This window comes from Panthera tigris, chromosome C1, assembly GCF_018350195.1.
Source record: "Panthera tigris isolate Pti1 chromosome C1, P.tigris_Pti1_mat1.1, whole genome shotgun sequence".
NCBI classification, from domain to species: domain Eukaryota; kingdom Metazoa; phylum Chordata; class Mammalia; order Carnivora; family Felidae; genus Panthera; species Panthera tigris.
In genome coordinates, this window is record NC_056667.1 from 189,683,562 (window position 1) to 189,704,379 (window position 20,818).

Genomic DNA, 20,818 nt, shown 5'->3' on the forward strand with positions numbered 1-20,818 from the left:
GCCACAGACTCAGTTAAGGAGAGAAACTCACGTCAGTAGAGCTAATGTGATTAAAAGAGACATTTGAACTCTCCATAATGCAAGACAGGCATGTTCATCGGAAAAATCCTAGAGGTTGTTTCAAGGCTTACCAAACAGAGGAAGCAGAAGTGACACCTTGAACAAATGTCTTGTTCTCTAGGAGGGGAGACCAGTCTTTAAATTTTTGGTTCCACCTATCGGTTGTATAGGATCTTTTCCTCACCTCATTATACAGGCTTTGCATTTTAGAACTGGAACTGACCTTTAGAATCACTCCCCTCATTTTACAGATGAGAAAACAAAGGCTCAGAGGTGTTTACTGACTTACCCAAGGTCACACAGCTTGCCCGTGGTGAGACCATATTGAAGACAAGGCTTCTTGTTAGTCAAGTGGCAAGGTGACAACCGTCTCTCTTTTCAAGTAGGAGAAAGAGCTTCTTCTTTGCCTTGCTACTAATAATTTAAAGAAGGAAATGCTGTAGAAGTGGACCCACAGGATGGGGTCATGCTGTGGACAAAGGATAAATTATTTAATAAATAAAGGACAGTGTTTTCATAGGAAATGAGATCGACTGCTTTTCTCCACCAAGTGTATGGCCCTCAGGTACATACAAGAAATAGATGTTTGGGATGGCTGGGTGGCTCGGTCGGTTAAGTGTCCGACTCTTGATTTCAGCCCAGGTCATGATCTTGCGGTTAGTGAGTTCCAGCCCCATATCAGCCCTGTGCTGATGGCGTGGAGCCTGCTTGGGATTCTCTCTCCTTCTCTCTGTGCTCTTCCTCCTCTTGCTCTCTGTATCTTTCTCAAAATAAATAAAAATAAACTTAAAAAGAAAAAGAAATAGGTGTCTTCCAATCAGCCTACTCCTTCTCTTTCACAAGGCATTTTAAAGTAATAAGGGAACTGATGCCTAGTTCGGTGGGTGTCACGTCCTGTTCCAAGAAGCCCGATCTTCTTACGGAGAAAGCCCCTCAGAGGTGATGAGGGAACTGCGGGGCCCAGACTCAACACCCCTTCTCGTCACCCTACCTCCTGCATCCAAGAGAGCTCCACTTCTCTCTGCTTTGGACACTGGAGTTCTGGGTAGAGTTTTATCCAAAGAGAAAACAAACACCTTCTAAGAAGAATTTTTAGAACTACACGCTTCATCCCACTTCATTCAACCCACTCATTGAATTACAGTTTAGGAAGCTGAGACCCAGGAAGGTCACCAAGAATCCAAGTGCCGTGTCCCCTCTTAACTACTCTCAGACCATCCCACCCCACTTCGTTACCCCAGACCCACCTCCGACAACAGCCGGACTCTCCAATCCCACCTTCAGCGAGTCCTAAACGTCCATTTTTGCCCAGGACTTTTTTTTTCAGTTCGGCTAACCCAGGTGATCTGATTTTTCTCCCTTTGCTGTGGGACTGCCAGCTTTCTGTCGCCTGGTGTCACCTGGTGTCTCTCCCTGTCCTGAAGTAAGCCATTGCCATTCTAATTATTTAAAAGTACTCATGGGGCTCCTGGGTGGCTCGGTCAGTTGAGCGTCTGACTCTGGCTCGGGTCATGATCTCACAGTCTGTGAGTTCGAGCCCCGCATCAGGCTCTGTGCTGACAGCCCAGAGCCTGGAGCCTGTTTCAGATTCTGTGTCTCCCTCTCTCTCTGCCCCTCCCCTGTTCACGCTCTGTCTCCCTCTGTCTCAAAAATAAATAAACGTTAAAAAAAAATTTTTTTTAAAGTACTCACAACAGTCAGGCTTCTTTTAGTGAATCCCTCTGTCAAGGTTAAGCCATAGAGTGTTCCTTTAAAACAACTTCTGTTGAATTTCCTTAGAAGGTGACCAGATTTTTTTTTTAAGATTTTCTTTTATTCCTTATGACTTCCTAAAAATCTGATGTTACGGAGGAACTACGGTTTGTCCTAAATTGGGTTCTGTAGGAGGGCGAGTTCCTTCCGAGGCTGGCAGAACACCTTAGAATTGTTAAGTGGATGAATACAAAATCCCTTTACCGAGATCAGGAGCCAGTTTACCTGAAGGCAGCATCAGATGATACTTAGGTGACCAGCAAAACAAGGGCACCGGAGGAAGAGAAAACAAAAACAAAAACAAAAAAAGAGAGAAAGATACAGATGTCCGAAATAATCTGACATTTCATATGTGAAATAAAAACACCTAAATACTCATCTTGGAGGAAAAAAAATCAGGCCTTTGTGACTTTAGGACTTTCTTTCCAATTACATCTAGAGGTGTCACTTTAATCCTTTTATTCTTGGGCCTCCGAGGTCTTTATCTGGCCTGAGCTGACTCATCCCTCAGGCTTCCCTCCCAGATGTAGGAGAAAACCCCCTCTGAACAGCCCAGGCCTGGGTTTGCCCGCTCCTCTTTGGGAAATGAATTTGCCCCAGGTGAAAGGTATTCACAGAAGGGTTGGAGAAAGAAGTCCCTTGTTAACTCACCAAACAGGCTCAGTAGATCAAACTTCACCAGGGTCAACTCCCCTTCAGTATGTGGAGACTGGCCTAAAGGGGTTTGCCCTTGAGTTCAACTCTCTTTTGCCTGGGCTGGACTCCTCTGAGACCCGACAGAGAGCATTTATGCTGTTCCACATAATACAGGGGGACACAATACAGGCCTCCAAGGTAATAGATGGTATGGATCTTCAGAAGAAAGTCCAGCTCATTTCGGTTGGGGGTGTCTTTGTATTTAAGAAATGAAGGGCCCCCAAACCTGGATATGAAATATCAATGATCAAGAGGAGGTGTAGAGGGATTAAGTGTGTTTTCCTTACAAGTTTTACTGATATATTTCAAGAATTCAGTTCTCTCCAAGAAAAATAGAGATAGAAATTCTAGTATTTATCTTGGTGGATATATGTCTGCGCAAATGATGTGTGATATTTTATGAGAGGGTGTGAAAGTGTGTGCGGGACTGAAGTGTGACTTTCTAATATGTCTACGTACCCGATATATGTGCAATATCCACGTTTGGGTGTGTTTCTGAGTGTGAGGGCCATCCACACAAGAATGTGAGTTTATAAATGTTTGGGTATCGAAAGGGTTAACCACACAAAAGCAAAGCAGATGTTGTAATGAGTTTTCAAAAATTTTAATAAAGCACCTTGATTTTCTTCAGATAAAGAAAGGACAGAAAGAGATGTGTTACTCCTTTATCTTTCAGTTAAGTTTTTACTGTGGAAAATACAGACTACCAGCCATGGGTTCTGTATCATTTAAAAGTGTTTTCTGAGTGGGAAAATGATTGCTCCTGGTGTGGATGAGAAACGAAACCTGCCTATGAGGAAGTTTCCTGTCTTTATTGCTGATGATGTGTGCCCAGTCTAATTACTAAAAGCCTGAACTTGGTGGTGGGGGGAGGGGGGGCGGAGTGGAAAATTGAGAAGGAGAAGTTCTTCTTTCAGGAGCAGCTGGAGAGAAGCAGGGCAGGGGTGGGAGAAGGAGGGAGAGAGGGTGGATGATGTGGAAACCATAACAGTTACTAAACAGGAGCTCAGCTCAGGTTCCCTCTGATGAGGTCCGAGGCGAAAAGCGCGGTTTGGGGTGAGTGTGCGTCAGGGCAATACTCTTCAGCAAAATAGCTGGCAGAGGAGGGGTACCCAGTTGAAACTTCCCTCTCCTGCTAGCGTGGTAAGAGCAGCTGGTGATCGAAGCCCCCACACCGCTGCTTTCTCAGAGGGTCCCTCTCAGCCAGTTTCACGTGCATGAATGAGCCAGCACCAGTGGGCCACAGCGTGACTTGCTGCAAGGTGTCGGGTGCCCGACATGGCGGTGGCACAGGCACCGGGGCAGCCTGTGGGGGTTGGCTGCAGAGGAGTGGGCGGCACCGGGCCTCACTGCTGGCCTCCTCTCTGTCTGTGCGGGAGGGCTGGGCCCATTGTCCTGCTGGACTGGGGAGGGTGCGGGGTCATTAGTTAGAGGATGATGTGGCCGCTGCTAGGCAGAGGAAATGGCCTGCTTTTGTTTTCCACCCAGTAGGAAGTGGAACCTGAATCCATTAGATTCTGGGCAGTTCAGCACAGCACAGTTTGAGCTCTCGGAGGCACGATGCCTAAAAGGCTACTTGTGTGGATTTGTGTGTCCCAACCACCATTGTGCGGCGTGCCCATCTTTTATGCATTTAAAGCCTGTCAGGCTGGTAATCTAAAGCAGAGGTCTGGAAGACAGTAATGCCAACAGACATGGGGGATAGTAAAGTGCACCTGTAGAGTTAAAAAATGCATGACCCTTTCCCTCAAAGAGTGAACACGGGAGAAAGACCCCGTCCTGTAGGGTGGCTGCTGAGCCGTAATACATAATTCACGGGCCCATGCTGCTCCATGCAGATGGCGATATTAAATCGTGATTGATGCTAAGAGAGGCATGCATCTCAGGAAGGTCTCCAGGAGGCTTCTGAATATTTCCAGGGCTCTTGTGCCTTCCCGTCTTCTGTTCTACTGTGGTATTAAGCAAAACCCCCATTCCCCAGGAACCCCTCCTGGGGATGACAGAACTTCACTCCCCAGTACAGGAGATTCTTCAAATGTCAGCGCCCACCTTGTCTGCCTTTGAAGTCGCCCCCTCGCCTCCTGGCTCACGTGAAGCTGTTTACCTCCAGCCAGGCACCGCTGGGAAGGTGGGGGCCGTTACATCCCCTGCAGCCTCCTTTCAAATGGCTGGTTACTGCTTGCCGCCGGACAAAGCAGCAGCACACCCTGGTGGTGGTGACCGGGCAGGAGGGACAGTGGGTAGAAAGCGAGAGAAAAGCACAAAGCACTTTTGTCGAAACTCTGAGGTCAGAGCCAGTGAATTCTGCGATGCAGATTTTTTCCACTCGGTGTATAATGAAATAATAAATCAAATTTGTGGTGTATGTGGAATTAAATGTTTGGGGTTTTTGCTTTTTCTTTCTTAAAAAAAAAGAAGAAGAAGAAGAAGAAGCTAAAATCACCCTCCAGGGCCAGTTCTGGCCCAAAGCTGAAAATGCTTCCTTCCCCATCACATGTAATTGTTACCAGGCTCGGTTGTGGGTCGGCCCCACAAAACCACTGTTGTCAGTTCCTGGAGCCGTTACTTCTGGCTGCCTGGGCTGGGCTGGGCTGGGCTGGGACACACCGAATGAAATGAAGGATTTATGAGATAAAGATAGAGATGAGAGGTTTGCATCAGAAGAAGACGGGCCAAGGAGGGGAGACAGGAAAAGGCAGGGGGCATGTTATGTTTGCAGCTCTCTTGTTTTTGTTAATCTCAGACCATGTAATTAAGTATATTTATGATCATTTTCTGGAATATTTTAATTTGAGGAGTGTGTGCAATTGTGAGCACGTCTGTGTGTGTGTGTGTGTGTGTGTGCAGTTGGGTGAGTGGGGTGGGGAAGATGAGCTGAAATAATCTCTTCCACTGAATGAGTAAGTAGGTTAGTCTTCTGGACTGCCATAAAAGGTCTGTAAGACGGTTTTAATCAGCCACTGGTAGCGAAAAGAACCAGGGTGGGGTGGGGGGGTGGAAGGCTGTAGCATATTTGAAGTTCTCTGGCTTCTTTGCCTTCTCTTTCAGACTCAGCCTGTGGAGGTCGTTTGAATTCCAAAGATGCTGGCTATATCACCTCCCCAGGTTACCCCCAGGATTACCCCTCCCACCAGAACTGCGAGTGGATTGTTTACGCCCCTGAACCTAACCAGAAGATCGTCCTCAACTTCAACCCTCACTTCGAAATTGAGAAGCACGATTGCAAGTAAGCACCATGCTGTGCCGTTGGGCATCCGTGAGCCACACTCCCACCACCTCCCGGGGCTCCCTCCCGCCACCTCTGCCACCTAATGGCAGGACCCCCGACCCCAGCACCTGCTGAACAGTGACACCGGTGGGGGGTTGGGAGGAAACCTCAAGCTGAGGTTCTCCTTCAGGGGAAATAAAAGCCCAGTGGATCCCATAGCATGGAAGAAAGAGCCTTCCCGAGTGAAGAGTGTAGGGAGTAGCACCCCATCTTCAAAGGAGGCAGTGAGGGAGAAATCCATCTGGAGGCAGGGGCTGGACTACAGTAGGCCAGCTCTTGACTTTGGGATTTACTTTCCCCCTGGAGATCTCCCCATTTCCACCGCTGCCACCACACACAGAAACCCCACCAGCTTCCTTGATAAACTAGTAGCCAGATCCCCCCCAGCGGAGACTAGCCCCGAAGGATCTGGCTGCTATTTGAGGAAGCAGCTGCAAGCGAGTTAAAAATCGGAGACTACACTGGTAGGTCGAAGATTCACATTGACTCTTGTCTGTGCTGCACGGGTTAGAGTCTCGAAGCCAGTGTTAGGGACTTAGTTAAGAGACTCCATTCTAATTGCTTTACAAATAGCAATCCATCCAGTCCTCACGGTGGCCCTGGGAAGCTGGTGCTGTCAGGACTTGTATACTGAAGCCCAGAGAGGTTGTCAGTTACCCAAGACAGCTCAGCTGGTCTCACAACGTCAGCCCTGCCGCCTTGGGAATCTGTAGCTTGGGAGATACCAAGTGGACATTTGGACAACTGTGAGCGCTTTAGAAATGCCTCCTTGACACCGAGGTCCCTTAAATGAAGGGGAAGGGGAAGGTAGCATTGTAATGTCAAGAATGTGAATGTGCTTTGTACCGTCTAGTGGGCTCTATCTGAAAGTCCTTACTCATTGAAACAATAGCGCGAGTTTTCCGTGCAGAAAAGAATGTGCCGACGATCACGTTCTGCCCCAAACGTGCACCTGTGATGTGCCAGTGCTCTGATGGGTGTTCAGTGTCCCCTTATGATTCACGAGCAGTCTGGACATTCCTTGTGACCAAGGTATTGCAAGTACTGAAAAGTTAACGGGGCCAGCGAGCGAGAAAGGTGCAAGGGAGCAGGGCCTACGTCCAGGCCAGCACGTCCTTGTGCAGGAGACAGGCCCCTCTTTAACCAGGGCTAGGCTGTGAGGCGGTGAATCGATGGCATCGTTATCCTCCTGGGACTGCTTCACACCTACATAATGGCTTTCTCCTAGAGAGAGGTAGTCTTCACGGAAAACCCGAGGGTTTCCAGGATGGATGAGGCCTCATGTGACGAAGAGTCATAAGATGGGTTTTCTAATCCCAGACCTACTCTTGACCCAGTGGATGACTTAGGGTAACTCATAAGTTCCTCTTTGTCTGAGTTAAATGCGCAGCCTGATAATACTTTTACGGCATCTCAAGCCTGCTGATTCCCCGCAGTGGACGTTAGCAAGGGTGTCTGTTAGAAGAGCTCCTCTGTCGGGTGTCTTTGCTCCTGGTGCCTTTGGCTGGGCTGCAGACGGCTGGCACGGACTGAAGCGTGATGCACAGAGAGCTTGGGTCTGTGCTCAGGGAAATTTGACTAAGCACCTCTGTCGACTGAGGGCCAAATTCTGTTATGCTTATGCCAGCAAATCTCCCAGGGAAATTGCTAAGAGGTCGTCTTATGTATATTCATAGTGGCAGTGGGGAGAAGGCATGGCTCTGGGAAGGAAAAAGTCGGGGAGCTGGTGAGCGTGACTTAACACGTGTTGGGAAGCGTGAAAGGCCAGGAAAACACGCTCCTGCCCTGTTTGGGGCTGCAGGGTCCACCTTCCCCACACAGGACTCAGCCCTAGGGATGGGGAGAACTCAGGTCGCTGGAGTCTCTGGCAGCAAAAAGGGGACAAGGATGTTGCCTCGCACTCGACTTGGAGCAGGGGAAGCAGGCAAGTTACAGGTTATCATCTGGCTTATCATCCCTACTAAGTAGCTTCCTGTTTTCCTCCCCACTCCCCCGTGGATGCTTCTGGCTTGAACCAAAAAGGTCAGGAAGGTCAGAGAAAAATCTTTCTGGGGTCTCTTTTCCCCAGCGCCAAATTGTCAAGAAGGCTCTGTTGGGGTCAAGCCTCCGCTACTTAACCTCATCCTTAATTCTCTCTCCCTCCCCCGTTTCCCCTCCTCTCCCTGTCTCCCTGTCACTCTTGTTAATTTTTGTATTTAGAAAGACACATCCGGTTCTCTGAAGTCTCTCACTCTGCAAGGTATTTTTAACATTCCCCGGCCGTTTGCATTCAGAATAAGTGGGCTCCTCCTCCCCCCCCACCCCCAACTGCCTCGTGTCACTTGCTTGTGAGAGGAACAATTAGCCTAATTGAAGTCCTCGAAGTTCTGTCTTGTTCCTCCTCTCTTGCCCTCTCTCCTTTTCGTTCCAAGGGAGCTCCTGGGTTTGGAAAGCACTTAGTACCGAAGGAAATTAGACTCCTTTCTCTTTTCATTTCCGGTGCATGCTTCGAATTGGACTTGGCTCTCGAGGCCCATAGCGTGGATGCTTACCAAGAGAAAACTGCCAAAGCCGTCCTCCTGGTGAGAGGGCTCAGTGGCAGCACCCCTGCAAAACAGGGAAGTGAGTAAGAGCGGCAGAAGAAAGCCAGCCCCACCGTGGAGAAAGGGTGGCGGCCAGCACCTCCCCCTCGTGTTTTCCCCTCTCCCTCCTGTGTATGAGGTCAACTGCAGCGGTTGCCCCGTGAGCCAGGAATAGGCCCTGGCCAGTGGCCCCTGGACCCTTGGCTCTCTGTCCCTTAAAATCGACAACCCAAAGGTCAAGGCTGTTGATGAATAAACTCCAGACAGACCTTTTCCCCCCAACGGTCACTTATTAATTTGGTTCCACTTAAGCCTGCTGTCTGCTTGGAAACTTTCGCTCACAAGCCTCAACTTTGCCTGAGTCAGTGCAATCCAAGGCCACCGCCATCTGTGGTGAGGTCCCCAACTCCTCCCATGGGCTGTTAGCAGGCATCCAAACCCCCAGCGCCCACAGGCTGCTCTGGGGCCTATTCACCACCGGCTGTGGGCAGAGACCAGAGGCCCCGGTGGCCCTGCCACGTTGATGTGGCCGAGTTACCAAAAGGCAGGACTCAGGGCCATCTGAGCAAACAGGCAGAAGCCACCCATTCCCTGTGGTGAGGAAGAGAATACCGCTGCCTTTCACCTGAGTCATCAGACAAGAGGCTGAACATTAGGGCTTTAGGAACAGATGTACACAGAGTTGAATCTTTCTCTATTTCTGAAATCTAAAATATATACGTCTTTTAAAAGCCCCCACCTGGGTGTGAGACACAGCTTATTCATGAGTCCTCATGTGGGCGTGGCACCCGACCCCATCCCAGGGGCTCAAAGGAAACCAAAACCAAGAGTCTGGGTCCCGTTAAGAGTGGGTCATTTCCAGATGGGTGTCTTGAAAAACGTGCTTCGTGGGGCGCCTGGTTGGCTCAGTCGGTGAAGCGTTCGACTTCAGCTCAGGTCATGATCTCACGGTCTGTGAGTTCGAGCCCCGCGTCGGGCTCTGTGCTGACAGCTCAGAGGCTGGAGCCTGCTTCGGGTTCTGTCTCCCTCTACCTCCCTGCCCCTCCCCCACTCACGCTCTGTCTCTCAAAATATGAATAAACGTTAAAAAAAATTTTTTTTAAGTAAAAACAAAAACGTGCTCCACAAAGCGCACAAACCACCAGGAAAACCTGAAAGGACATTGCTTGTTAAAAAAAAAAGTCTTGTTAAAAAACATTTTTTGCTAAAAAACCCACAAGAAGTTTACGCTAACGATTTTACGTGTGTTCAGCACAGCACCACCTTATTTACCTCGCGGCACTGAAGAGTAGCGCTGAATCCGAGTGGAATTTTTAGATACTCAAGCATACTCCTTTAAAGCTCTAATGTCCTTTTTTGAAAGAATTTCTGATAGAGAACATTCTAAATCATGTGCCACACTTCCCTGTCTTCTTAAACAAAACCAATACTAAGGGGAGTCAACTTTTTCTTGATGATTCAGGCTTCTAATTGTAAACTTCACTTTATGTGACAGAGGTCAGGTACTGTCCTATTTCGATCAGACAGGTTGAGATTTGAGTGTTGGTTGACCATTTCAACTTCCCAGGGCTCAGTTGCCTCGTCTGCAAAAGTGTGATGATAACTGCATTGCAAGGTTCCTGCATCTTATTTATGTGGATACACGATGAATGAGCCACCGTGTGGGCATCTTTGTACTTTGTCATGGGGACGTGTGTGGCTTTTTTCTATCAGTACTGTTGCTGTCACTTCCTGTTATGTGTACCCCTGCCTCCTGGACCCTTCCTCTTTTGACTTGTTTTACTCTTTTATTGTGTTGTACAGATTTTGCTTCAGGAGGTCTTACTGTCTATTGGGAAGTTTTGGTTCTGGGGTCTCAGCTCTGCCCCAAGCCAGTGTAACCCCAGGGCCAGCATGTCTGGTTTGCTTCCGTTGGCCAAGCTCGTGGCACAGCCGGGACTGAGGCACACCCCCAGGGACAAAGTATAAGAACAGCAGTGCTCGGGGTCCCCGGCATCGATGGAGATGCTCAAGGCTGAAACCATCCCCTGAAGGCCACCCATGTTCTGCATTTTTGAGGTTTAGGGACATTTGGCCTCTAGCTAAGTGTCCTGGATAAGCAAGGTGCTCTTGTATTTATTTACGGCCAGAGGAGCCCTCTAAATCTTAGAAGATGTGTCTGTTTCTACTAAAGTAGCAGGCGATATCTTTGAAAGGTAGCGGTTTCCCAGGCTGATAAATTGACGATAGTAAACAGAGGGAACAGACCAGACCTCAATAATCTAGCCCCTCCCCACCCAGCCAGCAATGATTTTCTGCACTCAGTGAGCAGCCTTGATTCCAGTCAACAGCCAAAGACAACCTTACATCTGTATGAGATCTGTGAGCGCCCAGTGCTTGGACCCTCCTCCCTCTCCCCTCCCTAGTGTCCAGCTGTGCACTCCCCTCCTCTTCCCCTCCATTTCCTTGATTCCTCTAGTTCTTTTATGGGTCCCAGTGCCGAGCTCCGGAGCATTGTGTATTTCCTTGATTTGCTGGCTTGCCTTTGGTTCCTATGCGGTCAATATGTTGTATTCTGAGCATGTAAATCCTCTAAGGGCATGGACCACATACTTCATTTCTAGACACCTGGTCTTGGAATACCAAGCAGGCACGTGCAAATGATTGTTTCACTGGTATTTTTACATCTGAGATGCCAGGACATAGGTCAGCATGGCATGAACCTGCGTTGAAAGGCAGACAGAGCTGTCTTCCCCATTCGCCCAGCCTGTGATGTGACATAGTAACAACGGGAAGATGAGACACAGGCTCACTGAAGTCACTAGGCTCTCTGTGACTCGGCCTTTCACCACCCAAATGGCAACAGATGATGCATTCACTCATAGTTATTAAACACCCATGATGTGCCACGAGAGATGATAGCATTGGGAATGCAGCGATGGCAAATCGTATTCTTTGACTTCGTGGCACTTCGGGTTTGGGAGCAAGTGAAAAAAAATGTGGTTACTCGTGATAAAGCTACTACATCTGGAGCATCACCCCTGAGCCTGGCACTTTGCTAAGTGCTTCACATATATCATCTCATTTGATCCCTGCTTCCAAAAAATGTGAAGTCACTGTTACTCTTCCCATTTTACAGAAGAAGGAACTTGGGCTTAAAGCAGTTAAGCATCTGGCCCAAGGTCCCATTCACGGAAAAAGGCAGAGAAGGGATTTGAAGCCAGAGTACCCTACTTTGCAACCTGGGCTGTTCGCTCTTATGCTCTGTTGCCCACCCCCGCAGCACTGTGCCTGCTGACTGGGGATACGGCATAGGCGAGTAATGTGAGCCCACAGCACGGAGACCCAGCCCAGGCTGGGGAGATCAGGGAAGGCTCCCTGGAAGAAGCGATGGCTGCACCAATCCCAAAGAAGTTAGGCAGACAGGGGGAGTGTGTGCGCCCTGGCTCTCCAGGTGGAGAGAATCATGCCAAAGATAAGAAGGGGAAAGAATTTGATGCCTTTGGAAACAACGGTAATTGAAGGACCATCCTTGTGACTTGCTGAACAACGAAAGTTCTCAGTGAAGAGGTGCCTAAGCAATGCTATTGAATTTTATTTCCTGGCCAGGCGTCTACCATCTCGGAGAAGGGGCTGGGTCAGGAAGTAGGAAAAACTAAGATCTTAAGGACTCTCTGCTGCTCTCACCCTCCCTGGCCAGCGTCTTTACAATTCTGTACTCTATATCCAGGGATCCATGCCCGCCCCCCCACCCTGAGTTAATGCCTGAATGTGGGGTTTGGCCTGGAAAAGTCCAGAAAACACTGGATTAAACTCCACTTGCCAGTTTACTCCTACACAGTACTCTCTCTGAACACGTGTCTCTTTCCTAAGAATAGAGGGCAGGAGGCCGCATTGCCCAACTGGAGGTGTGGTTTCAGCTGGTGTCCACCTGAGTCTCTGGAAATCGAAGCAGAGTATAAATCCTCTGGTTCAGGAGAGTGTCTTGCACTCCGGAGAGAGCCTCAGGTTGATTACTCATGACATTATTATAGATTTACTGCCTGCCCAACCACAGAAATATTCTGATTCCCCCAAGGAACCAACGAGCAGCAATATTCTTCTGTATTGCAACAACCCTGCCTAATGACAGAAACAGATCCCCCTGCAGGTACGTGGTGCAATAACGGGACGGTCCTGCTGACTGGAGCTCAGCTGGCAGCAGACCCCAGCTCACCAACCTTGACCAAGGACTCCACCCAGCAACTTAACTTGCTAAAGAAGTGGGAAAAAAAAAAACCATCACAGACTGTGCTCCTCCTCCTACCAAGGTTAAAGAGCAGTTGGGACACGGGTTATTTTTGGCAGTTTGTTTTTAAATATGCGATGTTGCAATCACAACTCTCCAAATGCAAGCTTCGCTGTGGATGTCCTTCCTAACAATGCGTTTTTATCTCCTGATTGAGAAAATCACTTGAGGTTTTCTCATACACAATCCCACTTGTTCTGCCTCTCAACCCTGGCACCTTCTCTGAAGCCAGAGGTCCCAGAGGGCAGGCATCTTACCCCATGTAACTGCGTGTAATTCTCCCGGCTAATTACACCGGGTGAGAGTCTGTCTTCAGAAATTCAGTGGGAGCTCAGGGTGTGGAGGGGATAGAGAGGAGAAGGAAATAGACCGAGTGAAGAAATCAGATTTTTCTAAAAAGGGATTTGTGTATTTGCCTATAGTTATAAGTCCTATAGAAAATAATGTGTTCTCTTTGTCCTTTTTGGTGACAGGGGGATTGAAACCTTTGGATTAAGAGAAACTCAATAGATAATTTAATTCCATTCTTGTACTTCTGCCTGGATAAATCATCCCCGAAAAAAAATATATACATATTAGCTGCCCTTGTCTTTCCCTCTAGAAAAGAGCTTCCATAATCGACCTTCATTATAAAACCTAGGGCCTCACAACTCATCTCAGTGATTGCAGAGTAGATGGTTGTATTTAATTTACATAATCAGAATTTTTTTCCTAGAGGGAAAATCCCTGAAAAATGTTAGCTGGGTCAGAATAAAATTTTAAAAAAGAAGACAGAAAAACATGTGAACCGGGCTTAGGTTTGGAAAGCTGGCAAAGGACTTCATGCGATAAAATCCACATGATCGTATATGCTTTTTTTCCCCCCCTAACTTTGTAGCCAAGCATCCTGGCAGTCTATATATAATGGACTGGGTACTACTGTTGTTCCCATTTAACAGGTGGAAACACCGAGGCCCTGAGCGATCTCACAGACAGTAAGGGTAGAGCTGGGATTGGAAAGCCACCACCGAAAGCTGCCTTTATTTACCTAGAGCTGTCACCTGCTGTTCCTGTCCTTAGGTATTTGGGGCCTCTCTGATTTCCTTAGACATCCTTGACGAGTCTTTTCCTGTCCTCTTCTGTTTTTTATTCCTTTTCTTTGCCTCTTTCTGCCATGCAGTCCCCTCTGGATGCCAAAAGGGCAGTCAAGGAGAGAGAGATCTGTGACTTTAAATACAGGGTGGAGGCCTGCCTCTCGGTCGATGGTCTCCTCTGCCTCCCTGTCACCCACCTCCCGGTCCCCTCCAGCCCCCCTCGCCATCCTCTTCAAATTCTCTGCCATCCCCCCACCGCCTCACTCTGCAGCTGGAATCTGAAGATGTGAGGGTTAGTAATAGAGTGTCAGCGGAAGTAATTGATTCCTCACACAGAGAGAATTCTCCTGCCTTCAGTGTCAATGGAGCTGAACCAGAGTCTTGGAGGTGAGCGAGACATGTAAACAGTCCATGGCTGAGCTGTCAGGGCGAAGCCAGACACACCGGAGAGTGAGCGAGCGGGAGAACAGTGGAACAAATAATTGTTTTATTGGGAAGGAAAGGAGTAAATAATATTTCAGCCCAGGAACTGGCAGTTTAAAGGAGACGGTTGAGAGCTTGAAGCAGAAGGAATCGTGATGCAGGTTTTAATGGAAGAGTTTTTCTTTGTCTCAAGGTAGGAGGTTTCGTCCCCACGCCCCCCCCCCTTTCTCCCATTATCATCATTATTATCATTAAAATAATTACCGTAACAATTACGGTTGATGAGACCTGGAGTTTATAGAGCACCTTTCATCTGAAAGTTCAAAGTGATTTATCTATGTGTCATCCCTTTGAGAGTGGTAGGAGGGTAAGAAAGTTGGGTTTTTTTTGTTTTTTTTTTGTTTTTTTTGTTTTATTTTTGGTCTTCTCCACTGGGAAACTGAGGTCCAGGCAGATTCGGGTTTCGGTCTAAGCCTCGGGCCAGGCGGCTGGGTTCCGTGTTGGTGGGGGACTGACTCCTCTTCTGGGGGTCTCTGCTGCCCTCCTGCCCACCAGGCCCCTTACCTTGTGTGGCCCTCACAGCTCACCCCTGGCACCAGCGTTCCCCCCACCCCCCCACCCCCCGCCCCCCGACGGCATGAGGGCCGTGCAGCCAGGCAGCCAGCAGCTCCTGCCCAAAGCAAGCAGCCCGTGACAGCTGTAGGATGTATAAAGGTCCTTCACGGTCTGACTCAGTCTGCTCCCATCCTGCTGGGAGACTTCCTGCAATCTGGTTCCCTTTCTCCTAGAAGGTGGCGTCCTTTCTAGACCTGTTTCCTCCTGGTCTTGTGGAACCTCCGGCCAAGAGAACCCGGTATTCCCGAACGTTCCCTCCTTCCACCCCCGACAGATGCTGGCCAGTTCTTTCAGAATAGAGGGCCGTGTCTGTGACGGGGAGCGGAGCATGCTGCCACGTGCACCGGGTAGAGGGGGCTGCTTTTGCGCCTGTTGCGGCCACAGTGCCTGCACAACACAGCCGTCGAGGAGAGCACAGTTAGCCAGCGGCGGCTTGAGAGGTGGAAGCCGTTCCAGCCGACTGGCCATATATTCAGAATCTCCACCCTGGCGTGGCAGCAGCCCTTCCTGCTTGGACATTCGCGCAGGCCCGTCATTTCCACACCAAGGTGCTTTTTTTGCACAATGGCGACAAGTCTGCCGCTGGAGCCCGGAGAGGCTCTGAACTCTGTAACCTGAAGCTTGCAGTGAGTGAAATCCAAGGACGGGGCCCATCACACCAGCCACGTACTCCCAAATTGTCCCCTGCTTGCATTTCTGCGTGGTACATTTTTCAGGCAAGCTTTGTATTTTCTAAGTTTTGTTATGGAGGCTGGATGCCAGCAAAGGGGGGATAGAAAAAATGGTCAGGAGCCCAAACCTTTAGAAAAACATTTTTCTGACGCAGTGTTTGATTCCCCGGTGCCCAGTGTGCCTCATTCCCAGCAGGCTCCCATTTTTCGGACAGATGGGAAGGTTATGATTTGCTCTCACAATTAGACCCTCTGGGAGCCAGGGTTAGTGATCGCCTGTTCCAGAGGGAACTGTCTGCCCGGCCAAATGCAAGGATGCTGCCAGCATGCCAAGCCCTGGGATGGTGTGCTCCGATTTCCCCTTAGTGGATACCAGTCACAGAGGCATGATTCCTATTTATGAGATGAGGCAAACTGAGGCACGCAAGCTTGATTGACCCAGGCCAGCATAGGACAGTGTAGGCAGTCTCTGGCCTTGCTGGGGTTCACCTTCCCATCCAAGCGCCAGCCTACTGGTAAACAGACATAAATTATGGGCTCCTCTTACCTCCTTCCCACTCTAGTATCGTTACCAAATGCTAACAAGGGGCCCTTTAAGCTAACTGCAGAGTGAGGATTTTATAGACGTGTACAGCAAACAGAAAAAAGACCCAACCGTCATGCCGAAAAGAGCCTGCCCAGCAGCCTTAAACTTCACATTGGCACTGCTTGCCTAGAAAATCAGTCCTTACATAAGCAAACACGTTCCACCCAAGCCAGCCTCCAGAGTGCTCGCTGGTCCGGGAGTGGAACAGATCTGTGTCCATACAGCCTCAGGAATGTGTCTTGCTGGGGAGCCAGGTCAGTGGGGGAAGCGGTGTTCAGCCAGGGGGTCAGGGGAAAAGTGCCGGAGGCTTTGTTGTGTGCCCTTAATTCTCCGAAAGTTCATCCTCAGTGAGACTTATCAGACGCCCTGTCTGGAGCGGCCTCCTTCCTCACGTCGCGAGGCGTTCTTGGCAGCCTGCTCTGTCAGGAACAATGAGATCGGCGGGCCCCTCTCCATCATCCCAGGGCTTCTGCGGAAAACAACCAGCAATTATAAATAGATGTTATTTGTAGTTTCCATTTTCTTGCCTTCAAGGTTTTCTGGAATGATTCCTTCGGTTTGTTTTGGGTTATTTTCTTCACATACTTCCTTTGCTGGGTGGTCAGATTTCCTCCTTTCTAAAGAGGCACCATGACCCTGCCTGTGCGGGGACTGCGGATAACCTCCGCGTATCAAAGATTTGTGGTGGGAAGAAATGAAGGAAGAAAATGAAACTGCCAACAGTCGCTGTTAAAAAGGCAGCAGCACCGACACAAATACGCAAACAGATGTAGCGTCTTGGCACCGTTTGAGTCCCGTAGTTATCTCACAAATGATAACAATAACAACAGTAATAATAGCGGCAGTAATGACGAACATTTCTTTACTGAGTACTTGCTCTGTGCCAGGCGCTGTGCTGAGCTGTTGACATGCATTAACTCACCAAAAAGAGGGAGGCTGGGTGGTTGTTCAAGACCCACCTATAGGTGGGGAGCGGGGTGGGGGGGGGGAGGGGAAAGGCACAGGTTGTTTGATTTTAGCCTGGGCTCAGAAACATGAGATGGAAAGGAAATCGCAAAAACTCAAGTGACTGAAGCACTATTGATGGATTTGTACGGAAGGAGGATTTTTAGAAACCCCCACTGCTAGCACTGAGGTTGGGGGGGGGGGGCACCGAGACTGTCTCTACCATTATGACTTTTCATTCCATCTCCACGTGTTCAGTTTCCACGACATCACGTGTATGTAACCTTTCTCTCCCCCACGTCCGCCACCCCGCTTTATAAAAACAGGAGGAGTAGTAAAAATAGCCGGTGTCTCCCAGTGACTTTCTAAGGCACCCGGGACTCTTCTGGGCTTGTATGTACTTTGGCAGTCCTTCCCACAATCCCATAAGGCGGGGACTATTATTTTTTCCATTTTATAGATGAAGAGACTGAGATTCAGAGAGGTGAAATGCCTTGCCTGCAGTCAGGCCACTAATGAGTGCTGGAAACTGGATGGGTGTACCCACAAAGCCCATGTACTACACTTCTCAGAACACACACGCTTATTTATAGACAGATATGTTTCTGTATAACAGTGATTTAAGATTATTTTTGTCACAGACCTAGGAAAATGTGCACATACACAAACACAAAATTTCTGCGTTTGACTTGTAGGGTTCCCTCACCTACTGAAACTCATCTGCGGACCCTACTGGAAATCCACGGGCTTAAGAATACATGCTCTAGATGATACTTTAAGAGCTTATAAATACACAGGGTACTGTTTTCTCACTCGATGGACCATATGTTCACATATGGGTATATATGCGCTTATAAAAATACTTCACTTGCAAAAATTAATATGTTATCCCATCTGAACACTTAAAAGCAGAGCTGGGTGGATCTTGAAACCATGAATTCCAAATCTGCTCACTGCTTCTATTGGTAAGATTTGTCTATTAATTTTGGCAAGTCCTGTGGGCTTTGTTTAAACAAAACAGCTAAATAAAAAGAGCAAGATTCTGTTAAGTTTCTAACTGAAACCAGGCGGTTTCTTTATACCCAGTACCTTCTAATGGTATTGTACTGTGGCAATCTGTTATTCTTACTGCGCTCAGATCTTTATCCAATAGTGAGACAAAAGAATGGAGGCGAGGCCAGTTTGCCCAGCGGTGAGACCACCTGGGGGTAAAGCCTGCCTCAGACTTGGGCAGGTCACTTGGCCTCTCTGAGCCTCAGTTTCTGCATCTGTAAACGGGTGGTAGCTATAACAGGGTGTGGTGTGTATTCACTGAGGATTAAACCAAGGACTATCTAAACAGGGGTCTAGCCCATAATAAAGGCTCAATAAATGATCGGTACTTCTTCCCGTTGATATTCCCATTGATGTTCCAGCTTCGTATGAAATGGGTAGCCCCAATGAAAGGGAGAAATTCCAGGAAATGACAATTGCTACTTAAAAAAATGTGCCCTGACATTGAGGCTAGATTTCACTATTGAGCTGGAGACCAGGTGACCTGCCTTTGGCCTTGAATGGACCAGAGACTTCAGCATCCTGCAGGCCTGCCCACGGTCTCTTTGTGTCTTAGGCAGCTTCTTCACCGAGAAGTTGTACATGACAGCATTGTTTTTTCCTCCTATTTTCCCTGCAGGTTTTAATGTAAGGATTAATAAGACAGTGTTTGTAGATGTCTTTGAGCTTCCCAGAAGAAAGGCACTCCAGGAGGTGGTAAATTCTCTGGCCTCCATAATCTACTCATGAAATATGGAACTTTGAAAGTGTGAGAAAAATCTCAAATCACTTTGACAGCATTTTAATTATAGTTGATTTGTTTGCCGCTAATAGTGAAAATGCTGTCAGCATGATTTGAGATGTTTCTTCCACTCAAAATGTTATATTTCGTGTTTTCGAGTCATGAGGCAACATTTCGGTTTCCAGATAAAACCAGAATAGCTCAGGGAATGTGTTAGAACACAAAGGCAAAGTCCACAAAATGGACCCAGTGTAGTCAACCCCTCAGGAAACATCATCACAGAGTGAATTCTTCAGAATTCACCAACCTTAGGTCCCTCATCTGTTTACTCACTCCACAAAAAACTGTGAGCCCTCCAGGCACTGTGCAAGCACGAGAGGTTCAGCAGCACAAAGCTGAGATCCTTGCCCTCATGGTGCCTTCAATCTAGTGAGGACACAGATTCTAAAGAAATAAACAAGTATATTGACAAGACCTGTACCGATAAATAGCTATAAAGGCAATAAGACGGTGGTGAGCTGGAGAATAAAGGTATGCTGTCTGAAATAGGGTGGTCAGGGCAGGCTTCTCTGAGGAGGTGACATTTGCCCCTAGAAGGATGAGACGGCACCCGCCGTAGAAAAAGGTAGCAGAGTATCACAGGCAGAGAGAAGAGCAAGTGCAAAGGCCCAGAGGCTGGAAGGAGCTTGCCATGTGCAGAGTGTGCGGTCTTAATCATTTGTGATACGCATAAAAGGAGGCACTGACTGATTGGCAAAGGTTGTGGCTTCAGGATTTGGGTGTGCACAGGGGCTCTGATGTGTAGTGGATCTTCTAGCACGGGCTCGGTTGGCTAACCCAGCGTTTTGGTGGCCTGCTGGGAAGCGTCAAGTGTGGATAGAGTTATGGAAAGCAGAAAGCCCCTTTTCCTGTTGGCCTTAGTGATGAGAGGAAGGATGAGACTGTTGCTTTTTCATACCTCTCCCGTGGTCTCTGAAAATTAATTCCGCCGTCAAGATTCCCACGCCCCACATGCGGGTTTGGGGAGAGAAATTAAGACTTTGAAGTTGAGGACGAACGGACAGAAAACGTTCTCTCGACAAATGCTCAACATGCAGATAGCGGAATCTGTGAGGAGAAAAGTAAAAAGGCACTCGGGAACCATTGTGGAGAGAAAGAGAAAGGTAGGAGTGGAAGTGGCTACTTGGGCTTAGCAAAGTAAATAAATGAATAAAATAACAAAAGGTAGCGTGAAAGCTTTGGAAGGAATTTTTTCATTTGAGGGAGATTACGAATAATGAAATGCAAACACAGTAGTTAATATGTCCGTTAGCTGGTTTATGTTTTCTTCCGGAAAATGAATAATGTGTTCGAAGAGGAACGGCTTTGCGGGTTATCCTACCTGACTGTCGCTGGGGTGAGCCCCGAGTTTAGAGCCCAGATTCCTTTACCAAACAAACGCTGGGTATCAGATGCTAGATGCGGAACCATATTTATTCCGAGGCCACCAACTTCCTAATCCTCTGTGAGCTCTTCCAAATGAACCTGACAACACTGAAATTTCTAAGGAGATTTACTGCAGCTGTAGCAAATCCCTAATAATAAAAAATTTCCCCAAATGAGTCAGGCACACAGGACGTAAGTGAGACGTTCTGTGTGAAGTCAACATGTCATCTGGTGTGTGCCCTTTATGCAGGAAGCTGAGCCACAAGGCCTGGTGGTTAACTGGGGCCTGTCCACGGGGCAGATCACGGGCACTGGAAGTGGGGGCGGGGAGGAGGGAGGGGGCGGCGATTAGCCACCCAACTGTAACTCTGAGTCCCTTTCCCCTCAAGCAAACCTAAGAGGAAAATCTGGTTTTTCTAAGGAGTTTAAGTAAGAGCTGATTACTTGCTTCACAAAAGGATTCACCAGAGGGGTCCTTTAAATGACAAGCTCTAGAAAGAAAATTTATAATGTGATTGATGTATGTGAACCCTTTTCAAAAAATGCATCCCTTCATTCACTCTCTCTGCGTGTGTAAATACGTCGGGATGTATTCGTAGCTGCCAGCATTTACAGGAGAGGACTTGGGGTGGTATATTCACTGAGTAAATTGAGGCCAGCTTACAGCTATGGCGTTTGTTAGGTAACCCCACTTCATCACTG

At 48.2% G+C, this 20,818-nt stretch overlaps 1 protein-coding gene across 3 annotated transcripts in view; it reads left to right on the top strand.

Annotated features, from left to right (window-relative positions):
* NRP2 (neuropilin 2) overlaps positions 1-20,818 on the top strand; it is a 116,423-nt gene that overhangs the window by 10,262 nt on the left and 85,343 nt on the right. For all 3 annotated transcript variants that reach the window (XM_007089960.3, XM_042995148.1, XM_042995149.1), the window contains exon 2: positions 5,557-5,734. In XM_007089960.3, the coding sequence (XP_007090022.2) occupies positions 5,557-5,734 (178 nt within the window). The remainder of the gene's footprint in view (positions 1-5,556; positions 5,735-20,818) is intronic.